Raw genomic sequence first — 24,628 nt, 5'->3', positions numbered from 1 at the left:
AAAATGACAGAGCTCTTTTTAGTAAGACCCTTTGTAACAAGGTTCTTTTACTTAATGACCATATTGGATAGACTAAAAAAGGATTAAAATCGTGTTATTTCCTTTAAAATAGAAAATACAAGACTCAGGTACTTTAGTAATATAAGTTTCAATATTAAATATAAACTTAGAGCGAACATTACAACCACTTATTTTTAAAAACAAGGTTTCAGTTAGTCTGTAATGTGCAACTTGTTTTGAAGAAAATACAAACATTAAATTGGTGAAACTCACAAATCAATAATTGGATATAGAATTTATACATCTACAACAGAAATAGTTCTTTCAAATAGCTTTTACATTTCTGTACATTCGAATCTTGAACACATAAGTATCACATAATACTGAACACATTGGGTAGCATATAAAATGCACCTATAGAAAGGTTATTAAAATATGCTACATAAGTTACTGAATATAAGTTACATTTTGAAATAAAATTGTTACTAAGCTTTGATGAGAGGTATTAATCCAGTACAAAGTGATGAAAAGTAACAAATATCAAGAACAAATACTCCATATATACTTTTCTTGATTAAATAATCACATATTATATAAAGCTTATAAGTACAGGTAATTAAACATTAAAGCAGATCAACCAGCTTTCTATATATGTTTATCCATAAATATTTGTAATCACTCACATTTTTAAATAGTAAATATTAATATTAAACACAACTTTAACATAGAACAAGGAAAAAACTAGAACTTAATAAATACAATCATAAACAACAATTTTTGAAATAATTTGCAACTAAATCTTTCATTAGCCTTTTTTTTAAAAAAGCTATTCACGCAAAATTATATCCAAACAATTGAAACTGTTATATTTTTATAGCATGAATATGCAACAGTCGGTTAATATGTAATACTCAGAAAATATTTAAGAAGCTTATAAAGATACAAAAACATAAAAATGTATATAAAGACTTGGTAACATTAACAACAAAATAAATACTAAAACTTAAATTAACAAGATATACTAAAAATAAATTTCGACTTATCACATGTGAAAATGCTTCATATCTAACATAGGAAAAATACACAAATTTTTAATAAATAAGGAATCTGGATAAAAGTCAACACTAAACCTTCTAAACACAACTTATGTCTAAGATGATGTCATGAAAAAGAAATAAAAATAATTGAAATAATTACAACACTCAAAAAATAGTAATGATGATGAATGATAACGTTTAAAAACGTAATTCCGAATATTACACCAAAATTTGACAATTTGAATTTGAACAATACTTTTATAAATGCAACTCTAGCCATATTAGACAAGGATATGAAAAGTTGTTTAGTATGAAAGTAGAAGACGTTTACAAACACTTATTTTAAAAATTGCTGTTGATTCACAGAATCCTTATGAAAAAATCAAATAAGAGCTAATCAATGAATAAATGTAAATATTGTTGACTAAAATCACTTATTTTCAAATGATACTTCACATTTACAAAATGGAAGCACAAGGAGTCACATTATAAAACATAAATATTAAACTGTAAACTAATATAAATATGAGTAAATAAAAATTATGGGGTGTAAATAAGATTCTAAATCAAATCCTTGCTAAGCACTTATTATTCCATTAGGAAAATGATTTTGCCCAGGTGAGCAGGCAACATGTGTGGCAGTGTTGGTAGCATTAGGCAAATATGGTGTAGCTGCTTCATGAGACAAATATTCATTTCCAGAGTTTCCATTTCGCCTGCAATGACATGGACGGAGGAGCTTAGGATATATAAGTGCCTCTCCATGGGGACCTCGAAATATAATACCACAGCAAATTCTCTCTCTAAAAAGAATGAAATGTAATTTAAGAACAAATTATTTAATGATTTAAAAAATATAAAGCAGCAAATAATATAGACAGGGTGTGTAGCCAAATCTTGCAACAAAAAATAAGCAACTTTTAAGTACTTTTTAAGGGCTCAAAACATATTTTTAAGCACTATCTATATACATTAACAAAATGCAAAATAATTCACTAAGACTTTACATGATCATGATAAAATAACTAGTTTTTGATTAGCTCCTTTTTTATTATATTAGCCATTAAAAAATGAGCAAGAGATTTCAGAGGGTGGAAAATGAAGCTTGAAATTGAGAATATCATGCAAAATGCAGAAGAGTTGCACGTGAAAGCGCCATGATCTCACAGAACCCAGCTTACTATACGCACATGCGGACTAGAAAGTATTTCATCAAACCAGTAAAATGATTGGCGCTTTCATACGCTATGAACCGACGATATGATGAAATTGATTTTGGTTAAATGAATTGTGAAAACGTTTAATAGAACAAAGTGAAAAGCATGCTTTTGCATAAAACGTGGCTTGGCAGAGAAAAAAAATCTCATTTTCAAAAAGGGAAAATTAAGCACTTCTTAAAAACAACCAATGAAAAAAAACATCTTTAAGGGCTTTTAAAAAACAAAAATCAAAAATAAGCACCATTAAGCACTTGTTAAAAATGCTACGCACCATGATAGAACTCAATTATTACTATTGACAACAGAATGACTCCTGAAATAAAAAACCAACTCTATCTTGGAAATAAGGCTGTCTAAGGACTGAGAAGATTTATTAAATCTAGGTATCTTTCTAGAAAAACAAAGCTCTTAATCTACATAACTCTTGTCAGGTCAGTTTTGACATATGCTTTTAAGACTTGGACAATGACAAAACTGGAGGAAAGTTGTATTGCATTATTTGAGAACTGTACAAGATTTATAAAATCCTGATATTATTAAATACATAAAAATAAATAGAATGAGTTGGATAGCCCACGTGATTTGAAAGAGTGACGACAATAAATACAATAAAAAAGATGCTGCTTTTTAAACCCACTGGAACAAGAAAGCGGGGAAGACCGCAGTTGACCACAGGGCTGACTCGGTGAAGCCTGATTTTCTTGCAATTAATGTAAAGAATTGGAGATCAAAGATAAATCGGAAGTCATTATGGAGAAATCTTCAGAGGAAGGCATTGGCCCACATTGGGCTGTCTGGCCAACTATGATGATGATGAAATAACATAGAACACATTGTAAAGAGAAAACATTAAAATAGTCGAAAATTTAGAGTCTTCGAATAATTTTACGATCTTTACATAGAAATGTCAATGATTTAAACCAAATAATTAAAATTAGCTTATTTATTCCTGATTATAATCAGTCTATTTTTTATAAAACATTATCCATTTAAATATTTAAAGTAAAAAAAAATTGTATGTTGGCACTAATTTTAATATGCTAAAAACATTTTGCTTGACCTAAGCACAAAGTGCTTAAGTCTGTTCATAAGTAATTAATGATATATTATTATGGCGTTTGAAATAGACTTGGTGCTTAACAACTGTATCCCATAAAATATCATTCTCATATTTTGTAAATTAATGCACATTGTCACTCAATTTTATCATTTAATAGTATCTACAAATAATTATGCGCGTTTTTGAGAGATGAATCTAGAAGTTATACCTTAACCTTTAAATTTATTAACTAAAATTCAGGTAAATTAACGAAATTATATTTACTTTTGAAAAACAATTATTAAATAATATTTTAAAATTATTACAATGCCAAAACCTATTCGCAAACAGAATGATAATCAAAACTTCTTTACATTTCTTTCTTTATATAAATCCTGCACTTTATTTTTTTTATATTTTATTGTCTTTTGTATTTGCATTTAAGAAAATTTCATAATCACGATTTGAATGTCTTATAAAAGCAACAAAATATTTTTAATTAGCTCTTTCAAATATGTTTATGAGATACAAATATCTAGTTCATACTACTCACTCTCGCCAAAAAGTCATGTCTAAAAAGGATGACAATTTATGATTATATGATGAATTGGCATGTTGTGCAATTTGACTGAATATATCATTATGCCTTTGTTTATCATCAATAATGTCTGGATCCATATCATCATCAGGTTCTTCGAGGATAGTGGAATCATCAGAAGAATTACTAGGAGAGGGACTTGGCACTCGACTGTGTGGCACTGAGAGACCTGAAGATTCACTAAGGCTATCTTCATTTCCTAATAACATCAATGAAATGTAATGTTAATTAATTATCCCCTACAGAATAATAAATGAAACAATTATATCCATTTAAATCCAACTAAGAATTTTTGTTTTCTCTCTAACAGCAGGTATTGAACTTTCGTTCTTCACCTCGGAAGATGTCGGAAGTGTTGTGCATTTAACGTTACCCAGTGGGCACCTGTGAACCTAAGTCACGGAGGCGGGCAACATTACCCACACCCCACTGCCACAAATACCCGTTCATAGGGTGGGCCACATTCACACACAACAGAGGACAACACATAGAGGAAAAACATCCATGTCCAGAGCAGGATTCGAACCTGCGGCCATTGGTTTCGCAGTTAGGCACACTAACCGCTCGGCCACCTGGCCGGCAAACTAAGAAATAAAGAGCTTAATTGAAAAACTTTTTAAAGAGAAATTTAAAAAAAAAAAAAAATTAAACTTTCTTAAGGAAATATCTATTTTAGACTCATTCTGAAATTATACCATAAAATTAATTTATTTTATTCAGTCCTTAAAATTTAAAGATCTCAGTGGATGAAGGCACTAAATGACAATCTTTGAGTGTAAAAAAGTGGTAAGAAGTTCTAGGTGCATATGGCAACAAACATTCAACAAGTAAACCTAAAAAAAGCCTCTTATATGAAGCAATGTAACCAAAAGTAAAAAAACTATGACCTGGACAATTTAAGTAACTGTTAGAGGTTTATAGATTTTGCAAACTGGAAGTTTAGGAACAAGAGATAAAGGCAAAGCAAAATCTTTATTTCTTATTGTCAACATTTAAAATTTAAAGCAAGTACGAAACAATTCATTAAAACATAACTTAAAGCCTTTATCCTCTTACTTCTTCAAATATAAAAAAAACTCTTACATTTTTTTAAAAAAAGGATTAAGACTGGCAACCTATTTTTTTCATTGCTAGCATTGATCATGAATAAACAAGACATTCATAAATCTACCAAAAATATTAATACTTTAAAAATATGAGATATATTCTGAAAAAATGTAACTCTCATTTTTTTAAAACCCAATTGCTAGCTAATGTAATAAAATGTCCGCTTAATTTAATCACAAAAGTACTACCACTTTATAATGTAACTTTTCTCATTATAGCAAAATACTAGTATGGCAGTCAAATGGCAAAAATAACAAAATGAAATTGTTGCAACAAACTTATTTATTACTAGAATCATTATTTTTTTCATAACTGTTGTTGAACAGCCGACTGAATTTTCAGTTAACGATTACCTTATAACTCCTTAGCCTTCTGATTTTTAACCCTATCCAGAAGACAAGGGAACTCCTGGATCAAGTATTGGGAGAAATTTGCCTGCATGGAGGACTTTTTGATGGAACTAACCCGCATTTGCGTTTCATGGAGAGGAAAACCTCCTCTGGTTAGCCTGAAGTCAAGGGAAGTCTAATCCATGATTTGTCTACCACTGAAGATATTTTATGTCAGCACTGTGGTCAGTGGAAGTTGTCTGCAGAATTCAAACCTGGTTCACCTCATTGGGAGGCAAACGCTCTATCCTTTAAGCAACCACGGCTCTTTATTATTATTTACATAAATTTATTAAAAAGAATCAATTCATCTAAAATCAATATCAATGAAATTTTGCAATTAGAGAAAAAAAAATTTAAATAAGGCCCTTCAATTAAAGCCTTTTCTATATAATATTACGAAATATTCATTTGGTATTTTATCAAAATCAAACGGATTGATACATTTCTCATGGATAATAGCAGATTTCAATTGATTGAGATTTAAACTTTCATTTTAATAGTAAAATTACCTGTTTGAAATTATCAACTAGTAAAATAAGCTGCAATAAGGTAATAATAGTTTTAAGAAGAGATTCAGAGTAGGAAAATTTTCTGCAGTCACCTGTATTTAAGAGCACTACTTTTACAAGAGTAAATTTTTTAAATAAAGAAAAAGAAGTGTACTGAGTAGCTGAATACAAAAATCAGAAGTTCAAAGCAATTCCCAGCAACTACTTTTCATGTTAGTTTAACAAAGAAACAAACCAACTAATTTTTTAAGCCTGATTGGTGCAATTTTTACGTGCATCTGTCAATGAACACAATTAAAACATATTTGTAGCCGAGCACTTATAAAAATTATGTCTGATGTTTCTGAGCAGCAATAGTAAAGAAGAAACGAAAGTAAAAAACATACAAATAAATACAGTCGGACTTCTATTTAACGAACTTCCATTTTGCCAATTTTTCTATTTTGGGAATTTTTTTGAGGAACCAAGAACATTTTGGAAATTTCTTCATAAAATAACTTCCAAATAGGGAAGTGAATTTTCTATTTAATGAATTTTTCTTTGAGATCCACTTTCCCATTTAACTTTCACTTTCCCTATTTAAAATTACTTTGCGGTTATAATTTTATACAGCAAATAAATACAGTCAAAATTCTATGCATGAATTTAGCTGTTTTTAGTTGAAAATGTATGTAGCATGATAGTGTAACACTGGATAATGTTTTGCTCTATTCTTGTTTACCAAGTAGATTTTTTTATGGCTAAGATTTATAAAATAAATAGTATATACTAGTTTACAAGATTAAGATGTATCAATTGCTTTTATAATTATGTCTAGTGTTTATGAATTTAAAACCTGTTTTGGGTTGCTTAAGCAGTTTAAAAGGCGATTTTCTATTTAACGAATTTTCCATATAACGAACTTATTATCGGGATTTAGCAACTTCCTTAAATAGAGGCTCGACTGTACATTTTTAACTTTTCTTCTTTATTATTGCATTTCACAACTTATAGACATTAATTAGTGTGTATGTTACAGGGATGAGAGTAGTTGGAAAGTAAAAAAGAGGAAATTCAAGAACGAATATATATATATACTCCAACTTATGAGGATTTTGAAAATAATTCTTTCTAGTGGTAGCGAACCAAAGTAGAAATTTTTAAAGCAAATGGATCTCTCNGTGAATACGAATCGCTACATAGGGTTTTAAAAGCGCGTAATTACAAATTGCGATATTGGATTTTTAAATCTCGTAAATAAGAATCGCAATGTACGACATTTGAATCATCTGATTAAGAATCGCAACGTTCAACTTTTAAATCAGGTAAATACGAAAATCAATGTTTGAGGGAGGAATGAGGACTTCAATGCTTTCGCTTCGCGGAAAATTTAATTCCTCACAAAATATTTTTACTTGTGCAAAAAAAAAATTTCAGCGGAAATTAGCGGAAAAAATGGAAAAATCTGAAAAAAAAGCGGAAATCCGCGGAAGAATCACACCCCTGATGTTATGACTATGGTGATCAATCGGCGATTATGAATAATTGCTAAGCAATTATAGGAGAGTTGTCTAAATCATAAAACTTTTTACATTTCAATCACAGATCACAATTACATGTGAAATATTTTAATAATTAAATGTGGTTATTCAATAAGTTATATTATTTTTTTAGTAATAATATTTGAGCAGTAAGTACTAAAAAGTAATTTTCACAGGGTCTACAAATGGCACAATTTAGGAAACCAGTTACCAAATTCATACCACCTGCTCCTTAAATCATACCTACGTCAAAGAAATATTGAGTATTTATGATTAAGTGAATATGTAGACCATGTATTACTCAAAACAATTGTTAATCAACATAATAAGAAATAGTATATTAAATTTTTAAGCTCTCAGAAATATAGTAACAGCATTGTAAAAGTAGATAATGTTAATGGAACATGATATTAAAGGCTTTTTAAAACTGAATCATTTGGATTTAATGGAGAAAATGGTCTCACGAAAGCCTTCAAAATAGAAGGAAGTGGGACAAATTGGTCTATAAAATCCCATTACTAATTATTATATAATTTTTTGACTATTGACTAAACAGAAGGCTTTTTTCATCTTTTTTTACATCTTGGGTATAAAGAAAATAAATCTCATTATAAGAATATTAATTTTTATCAAATTGACTGAAATATAATTTCCTTCTGAATGATTCACATATTGATTAAGCTTTTCTGTGTGAAGAAGTCAGTTTAAATTTAAATTAAACTGACTTCTTAACACAGATGCAAGAAAAGATTTAAATCCCTTTAAACAGAGTTCTCAATTGTTGAGACACACTCACAAGATAAGAAATTCTACATTGGTTGAAATAGTTCTTTGCCACTTTTCTACAGTTTGGGTGAAGTACAGTTTATATGGCTTGAAACTTGGCTTTTTAAAATGATGGATGAAATTGATAAGTTGCTCCTAAATTGTACCAGCACGATTTAGGTTTGTGAGCGAAGTACAATCTAGGTACTATGTAACATTTTAAACAAAGTGTTATCCCAAGCCTCAAGCAATAGTTATCCATCAAAGAAGAAACAAGTAGAACATAACAGAATGAGTTGCAGTTCTTAGTTTTGCAATATCCTTAAACAGGATGTTCCAAAAATTACATTAAAAAATTGTAAAACCGATTAATTTAAATAAAAATTAATGCAAGTACACAATGTCCTAATTTTTCTGTGTGGATCTTCATGTGAAAAGAAATTGCACCCTAATTTATCCACAAGAGCAGGGGTCATCAAAGATGTCGATATCAACTCTTAGTGTTAATTTAGTATGACATGGGGTAGATCAGATTCAATCACAAGGACTTAAAAAATTAAGTGATGATTTTATATTAAGCTTTGGATATGTTTAAAATATGGATATCTCAGAATGTATTATCATGCCACTTTTTGCTAAAATTGAAAATATTGAAAGTCATTTTCAAGGTGAAGTCACTGAATTATTAGTTCATCTTGAATTATGGACAAACATAAATATTATGCAAAAAGATCCAAAACTTAGAAATTAAAAAACTTAGAGAGGGTCAATAAGAGAATTATAAAATCTATTGGGGTCGATGACAAAAAAGTTTGACAGCTACTAGACTAGAGCGTTCTCTATGCAATGCTTTTAAAGAAATCATTGGTGGTAACTTTTCTCAATAAGAAATGTGCCATAGGGACAGCTCTAACTGTATGTTATTCACACAACTCTGATAGGTATCGAAAGAGAAGAAACTCTTGATAGGTGAGTTTTTCTGCAAAAAAAAAAAAAAAAACACTTCACCAGTCAGGTTCTCATTCTCCCTCTATGCTTATCAGAGATATGTGAATAGCATGCAGTGAGAAAAGATATATAATACCTAAAATTTAATTGAGCCATTACAAATAAAAGCTAATTTATGTCTTTAGTCGTATCATCAAATGGAAATGTACACTCAAAAACATTAAAAGAATATGTGAATAAAGAATAGGTCATTTCAAAAGAATGGAAAATATTTTCTCAGAGAAAAAGAAAGAAAATTAAAAACCTAACAAAATTGAAAATGATTGAAATTGAATGATCTCATGAATTGAAATGATCTCATCATTTCTTTAATTAAATACTTGCTGTCAAGAAAGACATTAGAATTTGAAGGTTAACAAAACAAGCGAGTGAAAAATGGTTAATAATAATAAATTTGCTCTTGTAAGCATGAATACATATTTCCTAATAATGTCATGTTTAAAAATGCCAATTTATCATTCAAAACCATTTTAAATATGGCCAGGGGTCTGTCCAGACATTTTGTGAAGGGTCCGTTTTTGTAAAATTGCGAAAAAATTACTTGTAATTTGTGAATATAAAATAAACGTTAAGTCACATTCTTTCAACCAGGGTCCTGCTTTTGTGAATTTGTGCAAATAGGGTCTGTTATTGCAAAAAAAAAAAGTTTTTCAAGGAGTTTTTAAATTGTAAAGACTTACAAGATTATGTCCAACACTGTAAAATTATAATTAAAAAAATTAAAATTTAAAAAATAAACAGCAATTGCTGCTACTAAATTAGAGATGCAACATACAAATATTTGGTATTTAGCCTATACTACTGAATGCAGAATATTCATTTCGGACGAATAAAGGAAGAAGCGTCTGCCGAAGACAAAACTTAATTCGTTTACATCCATCTTTCTTGTTTTCTGCCCCTGGGAAGGGTTTATTTGATTAACAATAATGAAGATAATCAAATTTGTGAAGGGTCCGATAAAAAGATAAATTATTTTGTGAAGGGTCCGTTTTTATGAAAAGATATTTTGTGAAGGGTCCGTTAACGGACCCAAATTTCTTCTAAACAGACTTCTGATGGCTGTAAATTAAGTTCTACAGAAAAGTTAATCTCCTAAAAATAGTAAATGACCATGACCACATTTCGAAAGTAATTTGTAATCACTACATTAAAAAACATAGTTGTAGTTAACTACATGGGATGAGTAGTTGGAGTAGACTAAAAAAATTTAGTTTTCCCAAACACTGAGATGAATAAAGAAAAAGGGTAAAATTTTAGAACTTTTGTGATTTACTGTGGACAAAATAATATAAAGTAAATTTGAAATCAAAATAATAGTAATAAAATTTTTTGATCCCATCTTAATTTTTCGCAGCTTTATCCCAATCTAATGTTTAAAGAGAAGTATCACCAAACAGAGAGAGAGTACTGTAAATAATTATACTAACTCCAGCAGCTAAAAAACTCCATTTAAACAATTTGAACTAATAAAAAAATTAAGCATAAAAACACTAACCTGCAATATCATCAGATAAAACTTCTGAAGCACTTTGCCTACTTCTGCAAAGTCTTAAATGAAGTTTCTTTGAAGGCTGCTTTTCAGGCTTCTGCTTATTTTTGCTTGTGCATTTTGTTCCTGGTCCAGCTCTCGCATCTACTACCTGGAATATCAATTATAACCATATATTTACCAATACATCATCATCGAAATGTCTAATATTCTAATATGAAATAAAACAAGACAGCTACAGGATAGTTATAATCTCAATTACATCATTAAAATGTATGGTATAAATAAGTGCTACAGGAACTCAACTTGCACTGGAATAAGAACTCAAATTCTTCATTAAAATTAACTTTACGTTGAGAGGTATTAAAAAGTCTTAAGATGTAAAGCGTACTAAAAAGATTCAAATATATAATAAATATACATATAGTAATTAAAGCAAGAACATATAATTTTTTTCCAAGTGACTTTCACCATGTGCACTTCACAAGCCTACTCAGATTTGAGAAAAGTAAAATGAATTGCAAAAGATTTTGATATTATTGATAAACATTAACAGTTCATTTAAAAAGAAAAAATAAGGATGATTTGGTTTGAAAGAAAGACATAGTTGAAAATTGATGTTTTTATAAGGAATAAATAGTCAGGATTCTCAAGAAAGAAAAATGCTCGAAAATTTTGTATTATCTCTTTTAAGAAATAGAAAATTGTATTTCCTTCAAAATATTTTGGCATTATGTTCGTAGTTCTGTCAATAGTTGAACTTGAGACGTGATGCTCAGGGGATAGAGCGTTCGCCTTCCAATGAGGTGAACCCGGTTTGAAGCCCGCCAATTGCTGGTCAATACAAATCCACATCCGGGTTGCACCGACCAAAGTGCTGACGCGAAATATCCTCAGTGCTAGAGGCATCATGGGCTAGAGTCCCTTTGCCGTTCGGCTAACCATGGGAGGTTCTTGTGGTCTTTCTCTCCATGTAACGCAAATGCAGGTTAGTTCCCTCAAAAAGTCTTCCACGAAGGCAAATTTCTCCCAATACTAGATAAAGGAGTTCCCTTGTCTTCTGGATTGGGTTCAAAATTACAAGGCTACGGAGTTGAACAATAGTAGTTGTAAACCCGAAAATTGGGTCGGCTGTTCAATGACGGTAATAAAATTATAAAAAAAAATAGTCGAACTAGAAACCATTAAAATAGAGCTATGTCAGTTTATAAAACTAAGGGTTTCTTTAAATTAAAAGGTTTTGTTTATACCTCTTTTGCTAATTACACCATAATTTGCAATGGGTAGTGCTGTCATCTTGCATGGCAGAAGAAATTAGCATAAGGATGCTCGACCATGTAAAGCTATGCACTATGAGTTAAAATTCATGGTAAGACTTCCGGGTTATTGCTTCCCATTGATTTTTTCGCACAAGCTTGAAAAAGCATGCCCTCCAATATTATACTTGTAGGGTTTTCAATATAACACGTTTCTTCAATTTAGCTTTTGATTTGATTTGTTCATTTACGTCGCTCATTTTTGATTTGTTCATTACTGCACAATGGGCTATTGGCGACGGTCTGGGAAACATCTCTGAGATGATCCGAAGACACGCCATCACAATTTTGATCCTCTGCAGAGGGGATGGCACCCCTGCTTTGGTGGCCTGACGACCTGCATGCAAAGTCGAGCACTTTACGGTAGAACAGTTTAACGAGGACCAATACGGCGCACCCTCAGTCCTTACGCAGACTGATCCAAGTGGTCACACACCCGCACACTGACCACAGCCAGTGATGCTTGACTTCGGTGATCTGCTGGGAACCGTGTCTTAACGATCAGTCCACTGCGGGACTTCAATTTAGCTTTAAATGAAGCAAACAACAAATGAATAACTCGGCAAGCTTGCTATGATGTTACTCAAAAATAACAAACAGTGCTATTTTACACAAATATACCCAAATAAGGAATAACACTCAAAGCATGGCTAACCTTACATTTTTTTAATGTTGTGATAATAATTTTCTTAAATTTGTTTTAGGCTCAAAACCAATTAGAATTTATAAATTATAGAAAACTCTTAAGAATGGTAAAATTATACATTAATTTAAACTCAAATCACATTAATAAAACTTCCTAGAATATTAAGTCTGTTTACATATTGACTTGTAAGCATAACATAAGCAGAAGGTTATACCCAGGGCCTGATTAAGCCTAATTGGGGCCTGCGGCAAAAACTTTTTTGGGGGCCCCCTCTACCTCAGTAATGAAGGTATTTAGTATGGAGGAACTTAAAGGTATTTAATTTTGAGGTATTTAAATTTTTCTCCTCATTATGGATAACAAGAAAATTGACTAGAACCTAAAATGGCTATTACGTCCCTCCCCCTTCAATGGTCAGACGAAATATCGTTCTGTCCATTTTATTGATTTTCTGATAGTTCTATGTCCATCATGCCGAATGCAGTTTTCTGGTTGTTAACTTTGTCATCTAGCAGCAAAAAATTCATATCCTTGCTGACATTAGGGCTAAATTTCAGCAATTACAATGGCTCAATATCAGAAGCCTGTATTTTTGCAAACATATAGTATTTTGCAATATGTAAAAATACAGGTTTTTGATTGGCCAAATTTGTCCATCGCAATTGCGAAAATTTAGTCGATTTCCGCCTTAGAAAGCCACGGATTTACGAAATATACTGCCCCATATGCCCCTGCCTTAGTCAGGCTCTGGATATAACGGAAGTTTTTTAAATTTCTTCCGGTATTAGGAAGCTCGTTATTGTTTACATTTAGTTAACCATCCATATTTTGACTTTCAAGTAATTTTTAATATTTAATTTTACGCATTAGATGCTGCTCTGGGGTTGTGCAAAATACATAAGAGTTAACCTATTATGTATACCGCTGTCTCTCTTTCTCTTTTGCTCTCGTAATTACAAAACATCTCCATAACCTCTCTGTCCACCTGATACATGGAACCATGAGTGAAAGCGAGACGGGGAAAAGAAAAAGCTGGTAGTAAAACTATTTCAGTTTTAGCCTGTTTTTGGCTGGTCTAAATCTATTCTCTTCTTCAAACTATTCAACAATATCTACAAGGTGTCTGCTACATTTTAGATTTTCAAATTCGTGACTAGTTCCAAGATTTTTTCATGACTTAAAGAAGTTACTATTTTCTCTGACAAAAACACAACAATAAATTCAAAAAAGCATTATAATAACATTAATTGAAATAATAGGTATAACCAAAACTGTTATACTTTGTATCTTCTTATTTATATATTTTATAAAGAGTAAAGAAAGAGTTGAATCAATAAAATAGCTGAAAAAAATACAAAAGCAAATAATTTGCAGAATTAAAGATACTTTTCTTGTTCCTCGGAAAGGAAAGAAATACTCTTGATTTTTTCTGTTCTCTTTTGGAATTAAAAAAAAAAAACGCAAATTACTGGCTTGCTTCAGCTAGAATTTTAAATTGATAAAATAAAATAAATAATGATAAAAATTCTGAAATCACAGAAGTTTAAAAGATAATTTGCTCTAGAAATGATGTTCTTTCTTTCATTTTTTTGAAAACACCATAATATTTAAAGAGCACAATGAAAACATTTTATATTTTAATAAAATATGACTGTGAGTGGGGATTTTGTTACAAATTCATATATTCGGAATGCCATGAAATTGGGGGGGAGGAGGTAAATTCCATCTTAAAAATTAGATTTTTCCACAACCTAAATTCTTGACTTTTCATGACTTTTTTTAAAAAAATAGTTAAAATTATGCCATTTCATGACAAATTTTGTTCAATACTGAAATCTATGACTTTCCAGGTGCCCGGATACCCTGGATATAACATCAGTCCTACCCTAAAAGTCCCTTAAATACTAAGAGTTTCAAAAATCAAATCAAAATGTTTTTCAAACATAATTAAAGAAAAATAAACTTACATGATGCCAATCTCTGTTTGTACCATTTGGAAGTTTTTTCCATCTCTTTACAAGAAGCACACAAGCATTGCAGATTTCACCTGAGCGTTTCTCACTCATTCGAAAACATTTTTCAAATTCTGATTCATATTTTTTACTATCAGTAAATCTTGAGCTTGATGACTTGGCTTTGCAAATACAACAGCCATTTATTGAGCGATATATTTTTGGCTTATGGAAGCTAAACATGATAGTATTTTTCCTGAGTAGTGGCAGTGCAAAACTGTAAAATATAAATAATAAAACAAATTCATTCATTTTTCAAATAAGATATGTTTAAATTTTAACTTCAATTTACAATTAACAAAATAAAAAAGATACCCAGTTTTATTTAATTATCGATAAATTATTTTAATAGCAATAAGAATAAAGGGTGTAGGGAGTAGGTGAACAGTCCATCTCCATAAGGCTGTATTCTACTAAAGTTGTCACTTAAAGATTAATCAGGCTACAGGGTGTGTAGCCAGATTTTTTAACAAAATATAAGCACCTTTTAAGCACTCAAATATATATGTAATCACTTTCCAAAAAAAAAAAAATCATAATTAGAATCTGTGCGGTGATATAAAAAAAATTTCTATCATTTAAAGTTCTTAATTGATAAACATAAAATCAATAAAATTCAAAAATATTTTAAAAAAATTTATATAATAAAAATAAATAACTAATTTCTGATAAATATTGCAGATAAAATTTTGAAAATCATGCATTTTTTGTAATTTAAAACGGCAATCGATACGGCAAAGAAAAAATCTCTTTATAAAAGAAAAACAATTTATCACTTTTTACAAACCCTGAATTTAAAAAAAAGCACCTTTAAGGCCTTTAAAAAACGTAAATCAAGAATAAGCACCTTTAAGCACTTTTCAAAAACACTACGCACCCTGGGCTAGTCTACTGAAAGACAATTCAACTGATTTTTTTTTCCAAGTTAGTTTTTGTTTCTAATGAGTTTGAACTATAAATAAGTAAATTTAATTGGAGAAAAAATCAAACAATTTATTAAATTAATAGATTATAAATTTTTATTTTTAATGAAAATTGTCAAATTTCAAAGAGAAAACTGCTTTTCAAAGTTTCTGATGTAGTAATGTTCGTGCACATTGGAAAAATTACATGATAGATGCCTTTTGCAAATTATGCAATCTGATACTATCAGTACCTTATCAAGAGAGCATTAAGGGAGTTAAAATGAATTAAGAGCTTATGACGACACAAACAAATGACAAAACATTTTTTAACTAAAATTATACTCTTACTTGATCTAAAACTTTATTCGCTACAAAAATATACAAATATGAAATAACAATCTACATGTTTCCAGCACTTCAAAATAGTAGCTCATTTTCTAGACTTGTCCGACATGTAAAGAAACAAAAATGATTTGAAAGAAAAAATGTGAAGTAACCAACCAAAAATGGAAAAACAATAGTGAGAAACAAAACTCACCATTACTTTTTAGAAACAAAAATTACCATTATTTTCCATTGGTAACTTGACATTTTTTATTTCAAATCATGTTTGTTTCTTTACATTCATGCCTGGCAAGTCTTGAATTTGTTTTTTTTTTAACGGCAAGCATTAAACACTTGTTCTTTGCCTCGAAAAATGCTGGAAGTGCTGCTCTATGAAGTTACCCGATGCGCACCTGTGAACCTAAGTCACCGGAAGCAAGCAGCCACACTGCCACAGACACCTGTTCATAGCGTGGGTCCCATTCACACACAGAGAGAAACATCCATGCCCTGAGTGAGATTCGAACCCTTAAACCATTAGTTTCACAGTCAGGAAAGCTGACGCAATGAGGAAATTGAAAATGGACGCCTATTTTTGAAGCACTTAAAACATGTCGACCGCTATTTCATATTTGTATATTTCTAAAGCGATTGAAGTTTCTCAATTTTCTTGATTAAATTTATTGATTAAAATTTCCACAAAGGGTTAAAGTAATTTAAAGTCCACTAACCTTGCTGAGTTCTTCAAGACCCATCAATATCATGATACAAATAAAAAAAACTCTTAAATATTGTTTAATTTTATTTTAATTAATTTTTATTTTAAAGTAATTTATCGATTAGAAGAAATGGAAATTCATCAAACAACATACTATAAATTGAGGATTTCCTCACCAAGCGAAATTATACAACCACTACAGGCATGGTTTTGCAATATATGGGAAGATGTAAACAACACATGAAACAAAAGAAAAGTAGCTATTTTATGCTTGTTTCTGCTCATTTTATGTAAATGAAAATATGTCATTAGTTTGTCCTCTTCTACAATGAGTTTATGTTAAATCATATTCCTAATACTAAATTTTGCATATTCATTCTTAAAACAATTCAAAAAATTATATCCAGTTACTTTATTCTAAAAGTAAATAGGACAAAACTATTAAATATTTCTAAACATGGAAACACAGAAAATATTTCTAAATATAAATTCATGGATTAAATTAAAGTCCTCATTAATATTAAACAAGATATGAAACATATTTTCTACATTCTCATACAGCTTTGCACTATAATGATTCAAATCAAAAATATTTGTCTTTAATAGTAGCGTAATAACACTTTTTAGACTATAATATTAACGATTTATTTTTTCCATTTTAAGCTAATATCATTGTTTTAGTTAACTTTGATAGGAAAGTAAAAAACATATACAGGGTATCTGATAAATTTTAGATTTTCCAATCTATGACTTTTCATGACTAATTCCAAGGATTTTTCATGACTTACCAAAGTTACTATTTTCTCTGACCATAAATATAATAATTCTCCTTTATGCATGCAACCTTTAACCACTGGATATCACCACTCTCAAAGCTCCATGCCAGAATGGTAACATTTTCACACTTCTTGTAGGTTTTTCTTTTGATAATTTTGCTTTTCTTTTCTGCACAATTAATTCCCCTGCAGAATTATACTCTAAAGATACTTTTCTTGTTCAAGTAAGAAATGTTAATGATTTTCGTGTTCGCATTTGGGAATTTAAAAAAAATTCGCCAATGACTGACTTGCTTCAGCTAGAATTTTAAATTGATAAAAAAAATAATAAATAAATAATGAAATCAGGGAAGTTTAAAATATAATTCCCACTAAAAATGATGTTCTTTTGTTCATTTTTTTAAAAAACAGCATAAAAAACATTTTATATTTTTATAAAATGTGACAGTGAATGGGAATTTTGTTACAAATTCAGACATTCAAAACACTGTGAAATTGGGGAGGTAAATTCCATTTTAAAAATAAGATTTTTCAGCAACCAAAATCCATGACTTTCAATAATATTTTTTTAAAAAATAGTTAAAAGCATGACATTTCATGACAAATTTTGTTCAATACCAAAATTCATGACCCTCCAGGTGTGCAGATACCCTGCATATGCTCTCCATTGAGTTTATCAAAGGAAAGTGACTAAAGTAATTTAAATAATTCATTGCCTCAAGAATTTATACAGAAAGAATTTATGAAGAAAAACTTGTATTAGAACATTGAACTCATACTTTTAATGACAATCCATTTTATAAATGCATCAATATATAACAGAATAATTTTGACAAAACAATAGAATAACTTTAAGGCAATTCTACTATCAGGAATAAACAAAATAACACTGTAGTCTCTGAGGTTAATTACCGAGGGAAAAGTATACCTGCTAATCTCAATTTTTAAAATGCAGAAAATTCACTATAAAATTGCAAAAGAAATGACTTAAAATACAGAAGATTTTACACACTTTCACTTTTTATTTCTTTTTCAAGGAATCAACAATACAGCTATTGTACAGTCAGTTATGTAGTGTTTTAACATAATCAACTCAAATGAATATGCAATAGTAAAAATATATGATTATTTTTATTTGTACTATCAGCTGCTTAACTTATATTTTACATTAATCACAAACCAACAACATAAATCAGGCTAAAGCACAGCGAAAATTCAAAATATCTTTGATTGAGCAAGGCATAAGTGCTCACTTTTATATACATATATGCATACATAAGATGTCTAAGAAGGTACAAAATTTTAATGCACTTTCAAAATGCAGAAGATTTAAAGACATGCAGAAAGCTTCTGCAAAATGGAAAATTAATCAAAAATCATACTAGTATAATTTAATGTAAATCTTATGACTCTGAGTTTTATTAGTAATCTTGCTCCAAACATGCAAGAAACTAATCAAAACAGTCAAAACTTGGCGATTATTTTGGAGCAGGTACCAATATAGAAATCCTCAAAAAAAAATTCACGACTTCATATAAGTGTAAATTAAACATAGAAATGAATTGTTTAAATTATTTATAATAATTGAAAAGAACATGATAACAAAAATTAATTACCTAAACAAAACTAATAAGTAGAAATAAATATAATAGAAAATAATGAAAAAGGTGTTAATAAAAAAGAAATTCAACAAATCAAGAACGAATTTCGAACAAAACAACTGCATATCTACACTTAATATTGCGAAATTTAAGTATTATAAACATAAATATTGATCGCTAAAAGCAAATATTTTCCATCTTTAAAATATTTGATCCTATTTAATAGGCGGAAATGCTTCATAAATATATACTTAAGGAAATATTATTGCTATAGACACTGGCTCCATCAAGTTATTTTCGTTCCACCAGTTCAGAAAACAAAATGCATTTTTCACAATATATTAAGCATGACAGCAGTTATAAATTACTATTTATGCATTAATCAATTCCTACTTTATGAAATAATATCGAACTGATGAATTAAATAAATACGATTCGCTATTTGGAAGAAAACATTTCATGGCCGACATCATCTTACAGGTTTTAAGTTCTACAGCTAAGGGAAACGGAGATCTTTTGGTTTTAAATTATATTTTAGTCTATAATAAAGATAAATAGATAAGTGGCATTTGAAAGTTTAAGTGAATTCTAAATGTAAATACCTTTTCCTCTGGACGTCTTCCCATCCGCAGCCTTCTCGCTGGCCGGCGTCGAGCGTACACAACTTTGGCGACAAACCGATGGAACGATTGGCTACTTTCCAAACAGGTATGTCCAAAGCTAAGGGGTTGCAGTAAGTAATGTTAACTGATAAAATTAAAAAACATTGGAAGAAAATAGAAAAAAATTTTTAAAGAAAGTGCTTTATACTTCAATTTGAACATGAAGAGTAAATTAATAGTGTAAAATATTTAAACATAAACTGTCTTTGCATTTGAATTATTTAAATGACAACAATTCTCTATTTATCTTTCATTTGGCATTTGGCGTGATGAAGAAGACAGCAGAAGTTTTGGTTTTGTTTTGAAACGTTCGATTCCGAAACTGAAAAATTGAATAGCTTAAGCTTAGGAAATAGATATCTTTCGCAATTTGTTTAACGAGAAAAACAAATAAATAATATTAATCTTTATTATTTTATATGTTTATGATCGTTTGTTTGCAAACTCGAAAGATGATTAATTTTTTGGGAATGCGAATATTTAAGTCCATTCATTGTAATTTATAAAATATTAAAAAAGTAATTTCTTTTCTTTTTGTTATAAGTGTCATAATTATAATGAAATTTCTGATGCAGTAATTATAAGGAAAATATTTTCATTTTTAGTAAAAATTAAAAAAATAATGCACGTTAGAATATAAAAAAAGAGAAGCTTTATAACTTATAATTAATGAATGCTTAACGAAAAAATTAATAGAATTTAATTTTATTAAATTTAGAAAATTGATTTTACTTTTATTTTAATGATTCACTTTTATAAGAACTGATATTATTTAATAATAACTCTAATAATTCGATCGGATTGAATTGAATACGAGTTTTAAAACCGAGAGCAAAAAATTTAATGCTGTACTGTACTTAAACAGCATTACATACATATGGAAATCAGTGTAAAACATTAAGCCCAACTCAACACTAATTATTCGAATCATTAATGTCGTAATTATAATGTAATTATTATAATCAAAATTCTATTGAAAATATTATTTTTACCATAATTCTATTAAAATTATTATTACTGTCATTTTAAGTTTAATTAAATTAGTATTATTCTTCCAATAATCATTAGAAATTAAAATATTGGTTTAATAAGCATGATATAAAACGAAAGTTTGTCAATTTCTGGGTCTTTTATTTTTCTTATTAGTTATCGGCTTTCGATGTTTGTTAATTTTGTAGCATTCAAAATATAAAAGAAAATGTACTTTAAAAACAATGACAGTTAAATGAATGCTTTATTGGTAAACACACCAGTTTGATTTTCAAATAATTTTTATATTTACTGGGAACAAAAGATAATAATGTAAATAAACAAAAAAGTTTTAAGACGACACAACTGACGATATGATTCATTTAGAATAATTTATTTTGTTAACTAAAAAACTGATAGTAGTACCTTTAATAATCAATATTATTTAAATATCAGTTGTATTATCTTTTCAAATTTATTTTATTATCAATAATGACAAAATCATGCAAATAAAGACAGCAAACGATATGTAAAAAAGAAGAGAATTTTTATCTAAAATGAAGTCTAAAAATTATTCACCTAAAATGTCAAAGATTAAATACATAGGAGAAAAAAAGCTAAGTTATTTCAATCAAGAACAAGTTTTTAGTAAACCATTCAAAAAATAATATCGAAATCTGACGAATTATTATAAAGGTAGGTGGAATTCAAAACATCAAAGCTTTTTTAATTATCTGATAAGCCTGAACCGTGTTACTTTTATTCATTTTTCCATCATTATCTGAGTTACTTTTGTTCACTTTTCCATCATTATCTGTGTTACTTTTGTTCACTTTTCCATCATAATCAGTGTTACTTTTATTCACTTTTCCATCACTATTTGTGTTACTTTCATTACTAATATTAAGGGAAATAATGATAGAACACCTTGTGTAGGAGATGGTCATCTCAGAAGTATAGTGGGCCACTTTTAAAATGTGTTATTTTTTTCTTTTCTTTTCTTATTGTTAGATATTTCAAAATCACATGAATATGTAGAATTCAGTCATTTTAGGAAAATTCGTTATTCTCAAATGCATGAAGGTAGTTTATAAGTTCTCGCATTTACCAATTTGCGGTGATAAAAATGATACGAATTGATGCATTGTATTCTATGAATATCAGTGGTTCAACTGGATTTTATAATTATCAGAAGAAGAAAAAAAAATAATAAATAAAATACCAGTGATGCTTAGTTCTTAATGTTCTTTTTTTTACATTTCATTTATTTATTTATTTGATTTGAAAATAGTTCTTAAACAGGAAATAATTGGCAATAAAGAGTTCTTTCTGACTTTTTCTTTAAATAAATATTTAAGAATATCTGTAGTTTGCAAGATTGACCAAAAAACGGCAAAAACGTAATAAGATTACGTGGCACAAAGTGCATTCTAAATATGCACAACTTTGTGTTAAATCAGCGGTTTCCAATTCTTTTTCGGTTATGGATTCCTAAATGATCGAACTTGTTTTGGCAGAACCCCGACTTTATATATAAAATTTCTCAACAATTATGTAACTAAAGAAAAACAACTAACTATTTTGAAAATATTTATTGTGAAGAAGGTAATTTTTTTTTCATCGTTCTGTCCATAACGTTCTTAAAATTAGGTTAATGTCAAACAGTAAAAAACGGAATCTAGTCCAGTCTTAAAATTTGTTATTGGAGTACGCATGTGCTAAAAATGAACAAAATAAGATGAATTACTGTTTTTGTTGGGAGGAAAAGGAAAAAGGACTCATATAAATACTAAAATCATAGATATAAAGATCCCCTATATTAGTCCCTGGCTAAAATGGTTATATAAATTTAGTTCTTTCATTTGGAATTGAAAAGTTAGATGGGAAATACAAATTACATTTTTTATAAATTCATATCTTTTATGTAATTAATCCGGACTCGCAGTGGCATCACTGGCATCACTGGCAGCGATCAGTGTGCGAGTGAGTGACCACTTGGATCAGTTTGCGTAGAGGCCGAGGATGTGCGGTATTGGACTTCGTTAAACTGTTNCAAATTACATTTTTTATAAATTCATATCTTTTATGTAATTAATCCGGACTCGCAGTTGATTGATCATTAAGACACGGTTTCCAGCAGATCATCGAAGTCAAGCATCACTGGCTGCGGTCAGTGTGCGAGTGAGTGACCACTTGGATCAGTTTGCGTAGAGGCCGAGGATGTGCGGTATTGGACTTCGTTAAACTGTTCTACCGTAAAGTGCTCGACTTCGCGTGCAGGTCGTCGGGCTACTGAAGCGGAGGTGCCATTACCTCTGAAGAGGATCGAAATTTTGATGGCATGTCTTCGGATCATCCTCAGGGATGTTTCCCAGATCGTCGCCAAAATACCCCCATTGTGCACGCTCTAGTGCGACGTAAATGAACTACAACAACAACATTTTATTTGAATAATTTCAAAAAATGACCAAAATACTAAAATAATGGATTATTCATTGAATATGAATGTAATTACTGAATTTATGAATCATAACTCACTAAAACAGTCCCAACTCTCGGAACCTCTCAATGTGATCCTTTCTTGGAACCCTAGGATTCCGCGGATCATCTTTTGGGAACTGATGCATCAGATGTTGTTATTCATTTATTATTTAATTATTATATCCCAGTTACACCAAAATTTAAGAAAGAGTTAACTTCCCATGTTAGTTTTTAACCACATACATATGGATTAAAATGTAATTTTAACTTTTTTCACAGCCTTTCACAAATAAATGGCAACTTTTGCAGTTAGATTTAAAGATCAAGGGTAGTAATTACTGAACACTCTGTCCTCTTAAGGGGAGTCCATCAAGCTATGAAGATAGCAATTTGGTAAATGACACTCCGAACTAAAGTTATTTAATATTTTATTTGTTTATTACTGAGTATGATGTCACATTTTTTTCACTAAAGTGTCTCACTTCTATGTACCCCCTTTTCACGGGTCAGTCTATATTACATCTCATAAACAAAGTACTACAGCCAAATTATTAGAACCATTACAAAATTCTATGTAAAATCTTATTATCAGGAGACAGCATTATTGTTTTTACGCTTCTTACACTTGTTTACGTTCGTGTATCAATTGGTTAATTTAGACGGTTTGATAAATTAGACGAAATATTATATAAATATAGATTATATCAGGTAATTACATTTGTTTATTATAATAATTAAACCAAATCATTAGAAGCACTGTAGTGTTTTAATAATTGTATGTTTTGCATAAGGCAATACTTTTATATTCAAACATACACGCAATGCGTTTTTATTCAGGGGATTTTTTACATACTTATGTTCTTCCTATTGGTATTTATTTTTAACGTATTGCATTACAATGTTAACCAATTGATACAATAGCGGAAACAAATGCAAACCGGTTTCTTCAAAGTAAAAACAATACAGCGGTATAGTATCACCTGATAATTATAATTTTACATAGAATCTTGTAGTGCGTCGAATACTATGGTCAGGGACTGTACAAATTCCCCCCCTCCCCCCAAAAAAAGAAGTTTTCATTTTGACATATTTATATTAAATAACTAAAAACTAACTCAGTGGCGCGACAGCCCATTAAGAGGGCCAAGGCCGACTGTGCCCATCTCAGTTTTCTTGACCTTGGGCTCTGGGGTGCAGGAGCATATGTTCCGGTCAGGTGGTCAGCCGAACTCGGAACCCCCAGTGTTAGTTCCCAAGCATGCTTGGTACTCATTTCATCGACCCACTGAAGGGATGAAAGGCTGATTTATATTAAATACAAATTACTTTAACGCTGATTTCTATGGAACTATAAATCACTATAAATTATTTCCCAAACAAGGTTTTCTTAATTCGGAACTTATTTATTTTTGTATTATACTTGTATTTATTTTTAACGTATTGCATTACAATGCTAGCCAATTGATACCCGAATATAAGCAACTGTAAACCGGTTCAAGTAGCGTCAAAACAATAATGCTGTATAGTATCACCT

General features: G+C 29.8%; 1 protein-coding gene across 4 annotated transcripts; it reads right to left on the bottom strand.

Moving 5' to 3' along the window:
• Positions 1-15: 15 nt before the first annotated feature.
• On the bottom strand, positions 16-19,725 carry LOC107440761 (SIN3-HDAC complex-associated factor). 4 transcript variants are annotated; one of them, XM_043045259.2, is made up of 6 exons: positions 19,585-19,661; positions 17,394-17,680; positions 14,614-14,875; positions 10,691-10,835; positions 3,850-4,093; positions 16-1,840 (listed from the first exon to the last, which is right to left on the bottom strand). In XM_043045259.2, exons 3-6 carry the CDS (start codon positions 14,839-14,841, stop codon positions 1,615-1,617), a joined length of 843 nt encoding a protein of 280 aa, XP_042901193.1. In that variant the 5' UTR covers positions 14,842-14,875; positions 17,394-17,680; positions 19,585-19,661; the 3' UTR covers positions 16-1,614. The 4 variants fall into 4 exon arrangements, with proteins under 4 accessions (XP_042901193.1, XP_015909279.1, XP_071044126.1 ...); XM_016053793.3 differs by lacking the exon at positions 17,394-17,680 and having other exon boundaries at positions 19,585-19,725; XM_071188025.1 differs by lacking the exon at positions 17,394-17,680 and having other exon boundaries at positions 19,234-19,591.
• Between the last annotated feature and the right edge of the window lie 4,903 nt (positions 19,726-24,628).

The sequence above is a fragment of the Parasteatoda tepidariorum genome, chromosome X2 (assembly GCF_043381705.1).
Source record: "Parasteatoda tepidariorum isolate YZ-2023 chromosome X2, CAS_Ptep_4.0, whole genome shotgun sequence".
In the NCBI taxonomy this organism is placed as follows: domain Eukaryota; kingdom Metazoa; phylum Arthropoda; class Arachnida; order Araneae; family Theridiidae; genus Parasteatoda; species Parasteatoda tepidariorum.
This window is presented reverse-complemented; position numbering and strand designations above follow the sequence as displayed.

Coding starts and splice junctions, on each gene's coding strand:
- LOC107440761 (XM_016053786.3), bottom strand. CDS start 19,455: ATGATGTCGGCCATGAAATGTTTTCTTCCAAATAGCGAATCGTATTTA. Junction 10,836..14,613: donor CAAACAGAGATTGGCATCAT/GTAAGTTTATTT, acceptor TTGATATTCCAG/GTAGTAGATGCGAGAGCTGG. Junction 1,841..3,849: donor GACATGACTTTTTGGCGAGA/GTGAGTAGTATG, acceptor CATTCTTTTTAG/AGAGAGAATTTGCTGTGGTA.